The 16,021-nt window shown below is 45.7% G+C and overlaps 1 protein-coding gene and 1 long non-coding RNA gene across 6 annotated transcripts in view; one reads left to right on the plus strand and one right to left on the minus strand.

The window, feature by feature from the left end:
- The window catches only part of Egflam (EGF-like, fibronectin type III and laminin G domains), a 174,030-nt gene that overhangs the window by 23,890 nt on the left and 134,119 nt on the right, over positions 1-16,021 (minus strand). Inside the window, 5 exon segments of the mRNA NM_001108938.2 lie at positions 2,203-2,319; positions 5,793-5,904; positions 9,992-10,235; positions 11,392-11,517; positions 14,400-14,589. Coding sequence (NP_001102408.2) covers positions 2,203-2,319; positions 5,793-5,904; positions 9,992-10,235; positions 11,392-11,517; positions 14,400-14,589 — 789 coding nt within the window.
- The window catches only part of LOC108349957 (uncharacterized), a 32,705-nt gene that overhangs the window by 9,653 nt on the left and 7,031 nt on the right, over positions 1-16,021 (plus strand). Inside the window, exons 2-4 of one of the 5 annotated variants that reach the window (XR_015671165.1) lie at positions 1,053-1,208; positions 8,327-8,364; positions 14,469-14,569. This is a non-coding gene — a long non-coding RNA (uncharacterized LOC108349957). Of the gene's footprint in view, positions 1-1,052; positions 1,209-8,326; positions 8,365-13,028; positions 13,211-14,468; positions 14,570-16,021 lie in introns of those variants that run through there. The other 4 variants (XR_015671164.1, XR_015671167.1, XR_015671166.1 and 1 more) reach the window with 4 other exon arrangements.

Raw genomic sequence — 16,021 nt, forward strand, 5'->3', positions numbered from 1 at the left:
AAGAGTTGACTATGGTATATCTGGAGAAGAGAGCCTCCTGTTGTGATCGATTACCTCTGCTGGGACACTCCTTAAGACTGGAAGCAAATAACTCAAAATAGCTTCAAGAAGTCCCTGAAACTGACCACCAGGGCTCTTCCTCCCAAGTGTGTATAAGCAATAAAGCCTGCTGAGAGACATTCTCAGAGCAGTTGAGCTACAAAACAGACTCTCAGACCTATGGAGCTGCTTGGAAGATGCCCAGGCCTAGCATCCTGGAAGAGATAGGCCAATAACCCGGAAGAAGCAGAGATCAGGAGAACTATGTCAAAGAAGAAAGGAAACACTGGGAAAGGAAACTCTGACTTGTTGAGCTACCTGTAGACTGCTCTTTGTGGTCCAGGTTTCTGGCTTTTATGAACTGTCATCCATGCTAGGGTGGGCTTTGATGATATAACTGTTTGGAGGTGATTTCTGCTTCTGTAAGTGACCCCTCTCACCCATATTCCCATAAGTCACTTTCCTAGTAAACTTTGTGATACTCCCTAAACCAGCACCTGGCCCTCACCAAGTCCTCCCCCCAACCCCCCATTCCTCTTGTCTTTCTTCTTTGACATTACTGAGTTTCCTCTCTCTCCACATCCTCTACAGAAGTACCGGGAAGCTCAGGCTTCCTCTTTGCTATGCATATCCATCCTGGGGTGATAAGTCCTGCTCTGTCTTCCCTGACAAATGGCTCTAGGCAGAGTAATATATTTCTGGGAAACGTTATTCGGTGCCTTACCTCTTTCCAACATTTTTAGCCCTTGACTTAGAATGAAGAATGACCATGTACATTGAGCTGCTGTTGGCTTTCCAACTGACAGAAGAAATACGCTGGGGGAATCTCCTATTGTCTGGGATGTTAAAAGAGGTTAGCAGAGGTGCTTTCTACTGGGAATCTGCTTCCATTTCCACAGATATACCTCGTCTTTGGAGAGCGCTGTGAAGTTGGGGGAAAACCTCTCCAGGTCCTGAATCAGAGAAGCCACTAGTAAAGAACCTTCTCATATATCCCTCTTCTCATTCTGCAGGTGAAAAATACAAAGCCCAGCAGAAGGCGCTCCGGCAATACAAGCCCTGCATTTGTCTCCTGCCAGTGCCTCAGTCAGGAAGGGAAGGACAGCTTTTCTAGAGGACAGGAAAGAAGGGCTGGGGGCCCTGTGAACCAGAGGTGAAGCTTGAGGATGGTGGGTGAGCTTTTTCACACCTCAAACCTATGATCTATGTGAAAATGTGACCCATGCCCCTTGTGGGGAACCATGATCTCACCTGGGATGACAATGGCACTAGCTGTAAAAGACGTGTGAGAGCAAGCGAACACTCGCTGGACTGTTTCTGAACTAGCAGTGAGATATGAAGGAGATACACACCAGCAGCCTTTCCCAGGGACAGTCTTCAAATTCCAATAGCACCGTCTTTCAGTGTCACTTCTCCCTCATCCTCTACTCTCATTCTTTGTCAAGAGTCCGACCTTGGTCCCCATACCACCCTCCATCCCTAAAGGGAAACAAGATGAGGCTAACCCAGGGTCCAGTTCACTCTCTCCCCTGTAGGCAGCCCTGCAAGTCTAGGCTCTGAGTCAGACTGCATGTCTATAGCCGAGGAGCACAAGTTCATGACCCAGGGGATCTTGAGCATCCCCAAGAGAATGACTAGGAAACATGAGAGTGGGGTCAGCACCTTCCACTAGCCAAGTAGTTCTTTTATCTTCAGCTTTCTGGATCGAGTTTCTGTAATCCGAGAGCTCTTATGTGATTGATGAGGAGCAACTGCTCCTGAGTGGGTGGGAATAACACTTGACTCTTACGTGGAGCAAAAGACTCAGTAACTCAGAGGAAGCCTAAGACAGGGAGCTCACTCCCCTGCTCTACTTGTCCCTTCCCTGGCCACACAGGTGGCATCTTGGTGTCAGTTATCTCTCCCAAGAGCCCTAGAAAATTTGGAAAACTCTTGCTGAAAAAAAAAATTCACTGTCACTTCATAGAATCACTTTATACTGAACAGAAATCCAGGAACAGGTGTTTGGGAAACTAGACAGTAAGTATTAAAAATAAAACCGTCTAAGCATTTTGGCATTTTTTTCCAAACCCTTTTCCTGAGGCACAAAAGAAAACACTGATTATAATGCTTAACGCTATGTACAGTCCGAGAGATATCAAGCACGAGGAAGTGAAAGTATACCTTCTGGATGCTCCCACTAAATGGATGGAGGATACCCGAGTTCTTCTTGACATCATCGTAATTTGGGACTCCGCCAATAAAAATGTCTGTATTACACTTAATCTGGGTGAAGCCTCCCTGTCAAGGCACAAAGAAAAGCAAATAACAGACCAACTTCAAGACAGATGCTGACAACAACCCCGGGCGCCATCACAGCAACCTGGCCACGCATTAGCTCAACTGTCATGTTGTCTTGGTAGGTCACTGACCTTGAATATCAGGAAGTTTCCTAGTCCCCTGAGACCCATTTCTATTGTGTGTAAATAGAGCATAATATCAAACTCTCAGAAGCATCACAATGTGAGTACCAACTCCATGACTGTCGATTGGTGAGCAGTGCCATTTCTCTACTTGGGAAAACTGCTTCCAACCAGTGGAGCTCAGATGAGATTATGGAACAGAAAAGCAACAAATGCTTCTGGACAGAAGGTTTCAGATCTCGGAAGTGGGTCTCTATATCCTTTCTTCTCTCATCTTCCTTCAGTCTAGCTCGTAAGTAGACGTTGCAACTAGCCATTGGTGGCTATGTGCATGAGTGAGGACTAACTCTTCATTATAAATTAATGATATTCTAGAGCAGTTGGTGACACTCTAGCCTATTCTAAGGGCAGAGAAGCTCTGAATTTACACTTTGGCCAAAGCTGAATGCATTTTCAGCATTCCACTAGGTGCCTACTGTTCTGTTTGGGAATGGCATAGATAGGGCTTCTCCAAGACAAAGGACTAAGTGAAGGCATAGGGTTGGGATACTGGTGATCAAATACATGTAAAGGGCAAGGAAGTTTTTTTCATCCTCCCAGTTCTTGGAGAACCTGCCATTGTCCTCTCTTGCATCCCACGTGTAGCAACAAGTGTATTACAATTAATGTCTAAGCTCACTCAATAAAACCCATAAGCAAAATGTGAAACCATCATAAGACAGCAGCAGTAGTGTCCCAAAAGCTGAGATTGCTGGGCATCGCACACTTTAAGAAGCACAAGATAGTGTTCTTGGAGTTGGAAAGAACTCAGTGGTTAAAAGTGCTTGAGAACAACACTGAGGAGCAGAGTTCATGACACAGAAACCATGCAACAAGCCAAGAATTTCCCAAATGCCTCTGAGGGATCTATCACCCTCTTCTGAACCCCTGATCCATGCGTGCGCGCGCGCGCGCGCACGCGCACACACACACACACACACACAGAGAGAGAGAGAGAGAGAGAGACAGAGACAGAGACAGAGACAGAGACAGAGAGACAGAGAGACAGAGAGACAGAGAAGCATATATGGTCACACATACACAGATACACACATAGGTACTTTAAAAGATACCATGTTTGTGATAAAATAAATATAAAGAGGCACATTATTAAGTCATTTAACAAACATGATTAGGCACCAGCTTATTGTGCTCAAGCAATGTATTAATGCTAGACAGACATTAACAAATAGGAAAGACCCAATCTTTGTCCCCTCTGGATTTATATTGGTGGAGAACATGTGTAGGAGATCCATGTGTAGGTGACAACTGTCCAGGTTCCTTTGAGTATGCCTGAGGACAGGGAGGTCTCTTACCTCACACTGGTTGTAGGGACTGGGAGAGTTGACCAAGGCAGGGTGTCAACTGTGGAACTGGAAGAAGTTGGGGTTGGAGGTTTATAAGTAACAGACAGTTGGGAGGACCAGGTAGTGCAGAGCCTAAGAAGCCATGTTAGGAGTTTGATCCAAAAAGTCAACAAGTCTGAAGCCGGGGGTGGAGGTTGGGGGGGCTGTGTGTTTTAGGAAGATCATTGGTCAGAGAGAGAAGAATGGATTGGGGATCACATCAGAGGTAGTGAAGAGGAAATAGATGATCTCAGATGACCATTTATCTCTAAGAGTACCTACGGGATCTAGCTTCTACTGTTTGTCATACTGGGGGTGGAGTCTAAGGCCTGGTCCATGTTTATCCTAGGCTAGCACATTGCCAGTGCTATATAAACCATAGCCTTATATAGGTCTTATTTCAATGCATGGTCATGAAGGAAACCCAGGGACTTTTGGGAATTCAGGTGGCCCAATAATGTGTATCATTACACACTTCCAAGCATCTGTCCCTCCAGTCAGCATCTCTGACTCCAGAGCTGAGAGAAACTATTTGAGGAAAGGAAGAAGGCTATGGAGTCAGTGGAAGAGTTTTCTTTGAGTCCAAGTTCTGACTTTGAGTTCCAAGGTGTCCAGTGAATGTGGTGAGAACAATTTTATTCTGGCTTTTGAAGGACCATCCCTCTTGCTGACAAGGAGGAAGGTAGCCTATAGTTTCATGTCCTCATCTTCTCTTTAAATTATTTTCCTTTGGATTGTGACCCTGGAAAGAGTCAACTGCAGTGACAAATGCCCTAGCATCTGTAATAGGGCAGAGCCAACTATGTGTTAGGTACTGCTGTGATTTGTCTATGCAATTCTCCTGATTCTCACAGTGACTCTCAGATGTGTGCTGTCACCAGCAGGACAGTCTCCATTGATCTGAGGATAATGATGCAATGAGAAAAGCGCAAGCTTGGGAGTCAGATGACCAGCCTGAGCTTATGCCACTGGTGAAGCTGGATTTGGAAGCTCAGGAGTCGGGTTTTGTAGCATGTTCTTGTCAAACGTGTCATCCCTACACTGCTGAGTCTATGATCTCAGCTGTCACCTCATATAAATGATGAGGTCAAAGGTTGATGAGGGGCAGGGTAAAAAGAGCAGAAAGCAAGTTCTTAAACATGCCTTGGTTACTAAGTGTCATGATTTGTATATGCTTGGCCCAGGGAGTGGCACTCTTTAGAGGTATAGTCTTGTTGGAGTAGGTGTGCCACTGTGTATGGGCTTTAAAACCCTCATCCCAGCTGCCCGGAAGTCTGTCTTTCACTAGTAGCCTGCAGATGAAGATATGGAACTTTCAGCTCCTCCTGCACCAGGCCTGCCTGGATGCTACGATGCTCCCGCCTTAATAATAATGGACTGAACCTCTGAACCTGTGAGCCAGCCCCAATCAAATACTGTCATTATAAGACTTGCCATGGTCATGGTGTCTGTTCACAGCAGTAAAACCCCTTCATAAGACACTAAATATTAATGAAGTATAACCCAGGTTTATAAAAAGCCCTGTGAGATCAATATAGTTGCTGTCATTCCCATTTAGAGTGGCAGAACAGACATCATTGTCTAGTGGAGAACTGGAACGTCAACTCAGCACTAGAACCTGTGTACTCAGATACAACACAAACTGCTTTAAAAAACATCTATTTATTTATTTGTTTGTTTATTTGTGTGTGTGTGTGTGTGTGTGTGTGTGTGTGTGTGTGTTTACATACATGGTGTGCTACAGCACATGTCTGGAGGTCAGAGGACAACTTGCAGGAGCCAGTCCTCTCCTACTCCGTAGATTCTGGAAATCAAACTCGGGTCATCAGCCTTAAGGACAAGCAAGCACCTTAGCCCACTGAGACATCTGGCCTTCCCACTTCCCACTACTCTTCTATCAACATCAGCAGAAAACAATGGCCTGGCCCTCACCAACCACTGGGAGGAACAAGTGTGTCCTTCTTACCTCTGCCATTCCTTCTACTACCTTCTGCTTGTCCACCTGTAAGATCCCATTCTTCGCTGTGCGAGACACGCGTAGGTCATGCCATTGGCCTAGGGTGAGGGTATCCTCACTCCTGTCGAAGAAAGATGTGGTGTTAACATTCTACATCCACTTGACTAGATGAAGAAATCCAGCTGACTGGTACAGAATTATTTCGGGTGTCTCTATGAGGATTTTTTTCTGAGCGATAAACCTTTGAATTGATAAACAGAGTGAAGAAGATAGCCTTCATCAAAGCAGATGGACATTACCCAGCATTTTGTGAGTTCAAACAGAATGAAAAGACAGGAAAAGCATAGACCTTTTTCATGTGAACGGAGTTCAGACATCCATCTTACCCTGCCCTTGGACAGTAGCATCACTCCTAGCTCTTGAGACATGTGCCAGACCTTATGTCACAAGTGTCCTGGTTCTTGGCCCTTTGGACTCACACGGAGACTTGTGCCATGGACACCCCTGTAGGTTTAGGCAGAACTACACCATAGACTTTTTGAGGGGGGTCAGCTTCCCTGTAGAAAACTGCAGGATGCCTCAGTCCCATGGTCATGTGAGATAGTCTCACCAGGCAAATATTTTTCTCCATCTCTGTCTAAATCCCCAATGGTTTTGGTTCTCTGGAGACTCTTAGCATGAGTCAGCATGTCATAGGTATGCACCACCATTTCATCAGTGTGGCTATGATGAAGTTGATGCCAACCTTAGGCACCTGAAGAAGCAGTGTGAGGCATCCTGTGTCAGTCAGGTCACCTTTTCCCTTGAAGGGGTGATTCAAAGTGCAAGGTGATTACCATGGTGTCTTCTTTGCTAAACTTGATATATAGTTCTAATACAGGAGTTATAGTATAATAACTCCTGCTTGAGTTACCTTTCAAGTTGCTATCCTCAAATACCCAACAGAGCAGCTAAATGGATGGGGGGCTTATCTTGGCTTACACTTTTAGGAGTCCTAGTCCTAGTGGAGATGGAGTAAACTATCTGACCTCCCTCAATGAATGGCTGCGATGCAGAAGAGTAAGCCAGATAAACCTTTACCTCCCCAAGTTGTGTTTGGTTGTGGTGTTTTATCACAGCAAGCACCCAGATGACCCATCTTGCCAGCTCCCCCACTCCCCTGTTTGGTTTTTGAAACAAGGTATCACAACAGAAATCTGACTGGCTTGGAATCTGGCTGTGTAGACCAGGCTGGCCTCCAACTCAGAGTTATGCCTGCCTCTGTCTCTTGAGTGCTAAGATTACAGATATGCAATATCTGTCTCATTTTGAAAATTTTCATATTAGAATATTGGAAAGGCTCAGGTTTGGAAGTGCCTCTAAAGATCGTTCATGTATTTAAAAACTTTTAATGCCCAATGTGACACTGAGAGTTGGGACCTTTGAGAGGTGACTAATTAGGTAGTGTGCTCTTTGCTTCATGGGTGGATGAACATCATGATCACCTGGGTTGGGTGTTTGTTATGAGTCTAGATTTCAGTCCCTTCCTGCATGGTCATGCTAATGTGCTCTCACACTTATCTAGCTTCCCTCTTGGGGAGACAAGAGAAGGCCCCTGTCACAATGTGGGTTACTTGACTTTGAACTTCATAGGCTCCATAAATGTGAGACATAAGTTTCTGCTCTTCATAGATTCTTCACGTTTCTGTTAGTCTGTCTGTTAGAGTAACATGCAAAGAATCCAGACAAGGAGAAGCAGACTGGTGTTTACTGGTGATTTCAGAAGGATTAAAATGACCTTAAAACTCAGTTACTAAGTCAAGGTGGGGGCACTCGATGGTTAAATGTGACTTGCAGGAGTTTTGAGCATTACTTTTTGGAGTGAGGTGTGCAGAAATAACATAATTATCGTATTTCTATTTCTAACAACGTCTAGCTCCTGGCCTTCACTGAACCTCCCAATTACTTTTTGGTTCTGTATCATCTTTAGAAAACTATGAAGAATGCCAATGGTGTGATTATTAAAGGGTCAGCACCCCCTAATTTGATTCCTCTGCTCAGGCAAATGCTTTTGTAATTTGTCCTTAGCAATTAGAATTTAATCACCTTGGCTAAATCAATATGCAATAAAGAAACAAGCAGGCCTTTTTAAGTGGTCTATTTCCATAATGACTAACAGCATACTAGTCATGTTTCTGTCCTGCAGAGGTCACTGGCTGTCAATCCAATACCTTCTTTTGCACAGTGTATCGATCACAGCCATTGAGAGCTCATTCCAATCGTCTTGATGTTTGAGTCAAGCCATAATCATTTCGACCACAATACCCTTTTCCTAAAATTAAAATGACTTGGCCAAGTCCACAGTTTCCTATGGTTCAGGCTTTCCCCTAGTTTTCTTAATTAAGTGGGAATTTCTTTGAAACAGTTTTCAAAATAAATAACTTCCCAAGAGGCATGTGAAATGCTAACAGAGATCTCTGTTGCCAGGCTGCAGAAGACAGATGTGGGAATGGAAGGCCGATGGTGCTTTAATCTCTGGTAACTCTTGTCTTATTTTCACTCAGGATCCAAGGATTCTTTCTCTGGTCACCTTCCCCAGCAGGTAGGAAAAGGATACCTCATACTATAATAATAAAACAAGACAAAACAAAAACAACCTAAAATAGTTCTGGTTGATAATTGGCATAAACTTATGAAATAGAAATACTCAGAAGGTAGGATCTGGCTGCCACTGACCCCCAAAGTGGGGTCTGCATCTGCAGAGAGGCGAGTGTTCCGAGGCGTGCTTGTGCTTCCAGATCTTGAGGTCACCCTTTACCTTGAAAAGGTGACTCAAAGTACAAGGTGATTATCACGGTGTCTCCCTCTCTAAACTCGACATATAGTTCTGAGCAAAATGCTTGGGCTGTTTTGCATAATCATATGTAAATTGAATCAATTAAATACCCACAAAAGTTGTCTTGAGATATAAGATGTTTTACATAACTTGAGGGGAAAAAAAATGTCCCATCCCTTCCCTGGGGTGGGAGGTGTCAACTGGTTTAGAAACTCAGCCACAAGGACAAAAAAGAAAAAGAAAAAAAAATCCTTTGACAAACAGTGGACATTTAATAGAGACAGCATTTCCCATCAGCCATGAAAACAGTCAGCAGTTTAGCATCTCCATCCCCCACACACGCCTTCCAAAAATGACAGGTTAGCAATTCGAATAGCCAAGCTACTGCCACAGTTTCCTTAGAAATAACGGACTCACAGCCCATGCTGGGGCGGAAGCGGAATATCCGGGCTCTTTGAAAAGAAGCACTGGATACACACAGCAGCACTGACCACTGCATTAGACTAGGGCCCTGAGCACAGTGAGAGGCCATGCTGTCAAACTGACACCTAATCACGTGTGCTGGTCAGAAGTACTTCCTTTTGCAGGATGCAGTAGTAAAGGGAAAGATGCACATGCAGTCAGAGTGGTTCCCAACCCTCACCCATCCACCCCTGCCACCCAGGCTCGGGATCAGCAAAGAGGAAACAGACAGGCTGTAAGTGCCAGAGGGTAGGGAGGAGTGCTGTAGTGTGCTGTCTTCTGGATCTTATGTAGCTATGGGAAATGCGAACTCCCAGCAGCTGTAGTTGCCTGCATACGACCAAGCCAGGCAAAGTTCTGACATAGAGATGGAGGATGATACCTAGGTCGCCAGCCTCACCAAGGAGCGGTTGGCAGTTGGTAGTTGCTGGAGGGGGGAGAACCACTCTTTGTAGGACGTGGGCACTGGTAGGATTTCTGCGCTATAGTGGATGGTCTCCTACCCACAAACACTAACCGGATATAGTGGATCATTAAAAAAGCATGAAGGAAATGTGCCCAACCTAGGCTTCACTGTGTACGGTGGGATGGGTTATAGTGGCCCCCATAGGAAGCGACGTCATTTTCCATAAACAGAAGCTGGGAATTAATACCTGTTTGATAAGTATTTGGGGAAAGGAAGGAAGGAGGGTGGTGTAGAGAGAGGAAGGGTGAGAGGGTGGGGGGGGGAGAGAGAGAGAGAGAGAGAGAGAGAGAGAGAGCGAGAGCGAGAGAGAGAGGGAGGTGGTCTGGCATAGTTCAGGAGCAGCACAGGCTTCCACAGGCACTGGCAAAGAGAAAACAGGAAGAGGATGGTGGGCGGCCATTTAGTGGTCATAGTGGTGGCTGTGGTTTTGGAGGGGAGGAAGTTGCACAAGGCCCAGACCCTCACCTGAGAACTCCGGTCCCAGAACCACAGTCGAAGCGGAATTCCACATGGCCTGCAGCCATAATAATGGACAGGAAGTCCTTGCTGCTTGTGTCGTAGCTGTACAAAAGGACCCCATCCCCGGAGTCTGGCCGAAATGTGATCTCAAACTCGGTGAAAGAAAGATAGTGCTGAGGCTCCAGGGGCCAGGGAGTGGCAGCGTAGGACCTCAGCGACTCTCTGAACTGAGGAATGGTCAGGGTAAATGCTGAAGGGATAAGCAGAGGGTTAGAGATCCCTGGGTGCCTGAGACCAGCAAGCGGCCTACATGAAGCTGGGCTGTTTTTCCTCCTGGGTGGGGACTTAACCTACATCTCCTAGTTGTTCTGTGGGTACTGAGGGGTATGGCTGAGTTCTGTCAGTGCAGTGTGGGTGGATTATTATATGGTACCTCATGTCTGGCCCCTAAAAGTTCCTTCCTTCCCTGGTGCTCTCTCTTCTGACATGATGGCTAGATAAAAGACTCAGAGGGGGCTCACCGGGTGGACGCCTTGCTCTCTATGTGACTTTATGGAGCAGAATAACCTCTAACACTATTGACCTGAGGTGATGTAGCATGGGAACAGGAGTCAAACCCTCCTATGTGAGGTTCTACAAAACCAAGATGTCCCCAGCCAGCCCTGGCTCAGGCACACTCTTCCACTGACATGAGATTTGAGGAGATATTGAAATTATTTTCCCCTGTAGCATCTTAGTTTCAAACCTGAATCATTTATAGATAAAATTGATTTCTTTTATAATCATGGTTCTAAATTTTATACTCTTTTGCTTCTAATTTTCGAATTTTGCAAAAATTAAAGCAGGTTCAAGCCTTTGTATTTTCCCCTCCTAAATCTTTAAAACTTTCAGTTTTTATTCCTGAATGTTCATATGTACACATTGCATGTGACTGTACATTACGTACATATGTATAAATATATATGTATACATATGTATACATGTGTATATTTGCATAATACAGCATAAAAAGGTAGGATAAGCCATCAGATCAGAGCGGAGATAAAAATCAGAGCAGATTTGTCTTATCATGTTATTGATTTGTGTGTACTTGTTCCCAGTATTTTCTTGGAAACGCTCAGGCGTTAGAAAGAACACGAGCTTTTAGTGCACTTGAGCCAATCCTGTAAAAACCCTACGAGTGCAGGCCTCTAAGTACTACAGGAGGCCAGAGGCACCGGCCCATGGTTGGTATATTAGAAGGAGTGTATCTGTGGTTAGTTTAGAACTTTGGTCTTCTGGTACTCTCCCACCCCTCCCGGCAATGCAGCCCACATCCCTGAGGGAAATACAGGACGTTGCTAAACGGGAACTGATGGAGAGTTATGTCCACATGCATCAATACACAGCCCGGGCCACCATCTCACCATCTTCACAGTGTCGACCTCTGAACCCAAGGGGACAGAGGCAGATGTAGGAGTCGGCCTTGATGGCTGCGCAGGTGCCCCCGTTGATGCAGGAGGCTTCATCACAGATCCCACTGCTGCACTCCCCTAAACAGAGGGCACAGAGCCAGGTCACAGGTGCCCACCCGGAGATATATAGCTGACCCCAGCATCATGTAATCCCTCCCCATTCCTACTGTCCACCCATGCAGGATGGGCCAGCTCCCAGAATGGGGGAACCTGCTTCTTCTTTTGTTGGCTTTATCTCTGGAAGAGCTAAAGATTTTTCCAAACGATGGTGGACATCTTATAACCACTGAGGGGGATGATGAAATTGTTCCTGCTTTTAATCTACTTCCACTGTTCCTAAATGCAGGATGGATAGCACACCCCACCCCCCACCTCTCGTGTACACACATACACACACCAGTCTGTTTATGTTAAAAGCAACCTGATTATGTGACCCCAATTAGCTTAAGTGCTGCTGACTTACTGGTTCAAAGCTCAGCCACTCAGGCAAGCATGGAAATAGCAGAACTCTTGCTGAGCTCTCTTCTCGGCGACAGGAAGAGGGGTGTCATGGTGCCTTGGCAAATGCTCTGGAACCCCGTTTCTTCTTCACAGTTAATTTTAAGAAGGACAGAGACACCTCATAGAGAAAAGTGCTTCAAGCTCATCTTCATGTTCCAACATGTGAGATGTGAGTGTGTGTGTGTGTGTGTGTGTGTGTGTGTGTGTAAGAGATAGATAGAGACAGAGACAGAGACAGAGGAAACAGACAGGGACAGAAAGGGACACAGATAGAGAGTATATGTGTGTAAGTATATAGGTATGTGAGTCTGTGTGTATGTGTGCTTATGAGTACGAACATGTTTGTATGTGTGTACACACAAACACACACATATGTGAGAGAGTATGGATGAGTGTGGATGCATATATGTGAGACTGTGTATATGAGTATGTGTAAGTGTGAGAGAGTGTGTATGACAGAGTGTGTGTTAGCGAGCGTGTGTGTGAAAATGTGTGTGACATACAGTATGTGTGAGTATGTGTTTGTGTGGGGAATGTGTGTGTGTGAGTGTGTGAGTGTGTGTGTTTGTAAGAGAGTGTGTGTGTGACAGAGCACATTTGTGTTTGTGCATGTGCAAATGTGTGAAAGAGTGCTTGTATTGTGAGAGTATATATGTGTGTGACAGAGTATATGTGCATATGAATATATATGTGTGAAAGAGTGTATATGTATATACATATATAAGTGTGAGAGAGTTTGTGTGTGGCAGAGAGAGTGTGTGATGGAGAGCACGTTTGTGTTTGTGTGTTACAGAGAATAGGTGTGTTTGTGTGTGAGAGAGCATATGTGTATGTATACTGTGTGTATGAATTTATGTATGTGAGAGAGTACGTATGCATGTTACAGTGTGTGTTTCAGAGTGTGTGTGTGTGTGCATGCATGCTCACAGGCACATGCATTTGTGTGCTTGTATGTGTGTGTCTTTTAATTAAACAAGCAGGGATTTCTGGAAGAACTATTTTGGCACTGTGGTACACATCATCTGACATGGGAACACATTGGCTTGCTCTGGCTCCCTTTCTTCTGCCTGTCTTATCACAGTCTTTTCGGAAATGCTGGGTGAGTGCAAACACCTTTTCCAGGGAGGAGGGGAAAGGGGGCATGCGCCTGCTTGGGATATAAAGTCCAGCTCTGCTGTTTGCGGTGCTTTGCCACCACTGCCTGATTTGGTAGCTAACTGTCCAGAGACGGACAGCCCCCCTTCACTGACTGCGTCACCATCTTTGGCAGGTGGGTACTTCCCTGAAGGCTCCTGTGGGACTGCTCAATTAATGTCATTAAGGTCCCTGATGAGGGACAGAGAGAGATGAGAGAGAGAGAGAGAAAGAGAGAGAGAGAGAGAGAGAGAGAGAGAGAGAGAGAGAGAGAGAGAGATCCCATGAGGAAGGTGAGTGGGGGATCAGAGGGGCAACAGTAGTAGAGACAGAGATTGTGAAGAATCAGAAAGATGGAGGGGGTTTATTCTGGAGGCTGGAGGTGGGGGCTGGGGAGCAGCCAGCTCACAGAGTGAAGGCCTAACTCTCAAAAGGGCTGAGTTTGAAAATAAGACCTCTAATATTACATGAGATCATAAGAGGGGGGCACCTTAATCTGGTTTATCTAATGTCCTTAGGAGAGAAATCTGGACACCTGAGAGACAGTGGGTCTGCACACACAGGAAAGACTGACCATGTGTGGAGGAAATGAGAAGGCTGTCATAATTTATAAGCCAAGGAGAAAGGCCTAGGAGAAACCAATCCCTGGACCTTAAACTCAGCTCTTTCAACTACAGGCAGTCCCCGAAGGAAACAGCCCATCCTGCTGCTTTCTGAAGTTGAACAGAAACCTTGTTTCTGATCTTATTCTGTGAAACAATCCCAACTCTGCTGTCAGTCAGGAGAAGTGACCTTCCTCTGCAAGCCCCGATCACTCACCCAGATGGTGGCTGTAGTAACATTTTCTTCCTTCTAAAATTAGGATAAAAGGAAGTATGGGACACTATGGTCAAGTGGATTTTTTTTTTCTGGGACGAGAAAGATGGCTTAGTGTCTAAGAGCACTTGCTGCTCTTGCACGGAGCCCAGGTTCCACTACCTGCATTCACACTGCAGCTCAAAACTGCCTGTCACTCCATTTCCAGAGGATCTGTGCCCAGCTTTGACTTCAGTGGGCACCAGGCACACAAGCAGTGCTCATACACCCATGCACACAGACGCGGATGATCAGAAGGAAAGGTCAAGGTGCACGCTGCTCTGTCCAGTGAGCTTAGACTAGGATGGTGGCAAATCACAACACGTTTGGCCTCAAGATGGATGCGACCATAGAGCGTACAGACTTGGGGTTATCACTCCTGAACCCCTGTGTGAACCAGTTGCCCTACTGCTCACCCAGACCAGAAAAGAACGCCCCCTCCAGGTCCAGTCTAGCCCGAGGGCACTCACCAACATCAGCTCCGTTGAGGGCTTTCCCCAGTGGCCAGGGCCTCATGTCAATCTTCTTCCCGTTAACAGCAAGTGACTGCACACAGCCTTGGAAGCCACGATTTGTCCCCGTCGCTCTGACCAGCCAGTAAGCACTGGGAGCACCACCAAGGTACAGAGGTGTCCGGAAGGTAATTTTACTGTACTGACCCTTTAAGAAAAAAGGAAAACTTTATCTCATTTTAAAAATAGGAAGTAAAATATAACATCAAAACACAACAGATTGTGAGGTGGAGTGTGGCTAAGATGTAGGTTAAAGCCTTAGGGATTCCTTTATCTGGATTTGTCTTTAAGACATGGCCCTGCTAGGTAATAAAATCCACAGTCATTGACTACCAGAGTCAACTCACTGACTCCTTAGAGGACTGAGTTTCCAGAAGCAGTGGTTTGGGAATGGCTGGGAAGGAAAGAAAGAAGGAAGGAAGGAAGGAAGGAAGGAAGGAAGGAAGGAAGGAAGGAAGGAAGGAAGGAAGGAAGGAAGTCGGTCACATCCAAGCCAATCTAGCAGGCTCTGAAGCAAGCTGGCATCCAAAACCAGCAGTGCTCTGTCCAATCTTCACACCAATCGAGTGTGTACCTTGGATGGGTCACAGGGGCTATTCTGTGCATCCGATGGTTGACATGTGTGAGTGACCGTTGGCCTAAACATTGGCCCTTTCACAGTTCCCAGCCCCAGCCACTATCACACTAAACACTGTAAGGGGAACTGTTCTTAGGAAATATCCAACAAGTTGCATTACAAAATATCTTAAAATTGGCTCATCTGTGTAATTATATGAGTCCTTTTTTTTTAATTTTAATTTTAAGTGTTTAGTCAGGAAGCTTCTAAACCAGGGCCAAACCAATAGTCTGAAGTATAAATGTGGAGGTCAGAAAATACAGAGCTGAATGTGAAGCTAAGAGCGTTAAGATAGCGTTGGTTGTCCTGGTTTTAGTACATGGGTTTCTCATTCATCTAGAGTAAGTGATAACCGTGAGAGCTGGGGGAAGGCACAACCCCAGCCCCTGGCTATCATCTGTGTGAGCCCTTAAAGGGGTTGCTTCCAGCTCGTGGGAATCTAACCACTGTCCGATCTTTTCCAATGATCAGGTAAGAAGATTTGTAAGTAGGAGGCTGAACCCCTGAGTTACTTGGAGGGTTTAATGGTTCTTAAGTCGCTTCCAACACATGAATCAAATGCTGTCTTGGCCTGCTCTGTCCAGATTCTCAATTCCCATCTCGTCCTCACTGTTCCCTTCTGGTTCTGTTTCCCATCCAGGGCCACACAGCACAGAGCCTAAAGCTCAACACTTCTTTCCTAGGGCATAAATGTGTGAAGAGGGAGAGTTTGCTGACTTTGGCTTTTGCTTCTCTGGAGTCGCTTTGACTACCCATGCATCTGAGTGCCCTGGGTTCCCCCTGGCAGCCTTTACGTTTTGGCATGGCTTGAGGCATAATGTTACTCCCTAGCTCTCAGGGGGCTCGATGGAATCCACACTAGGAAAAATTGTGCCGGATTCTCAGTCTTGCTGACACCTTCTTCTGCCCCACCCAACTTCTCCTCTCCAATACTGGTCTCCCCAGGGAGTACTTTCTAAAAACA

Source organism: Rattus norvegicus, chromosome 2 (genome assembly GCF_021556685.1).
Source record: "Rattus norvegicus strain SHRSP/BbbUtx chromosome 2, alternate assembly SHRSP_T2T, whole genome shotgun sequence".
Classification (NCBI taxonomy): Eukaryota; Metazoa; Chordata; class Mammalia; order Rodentia; family Muridae; genus Rattus; species Rattus norvegicus.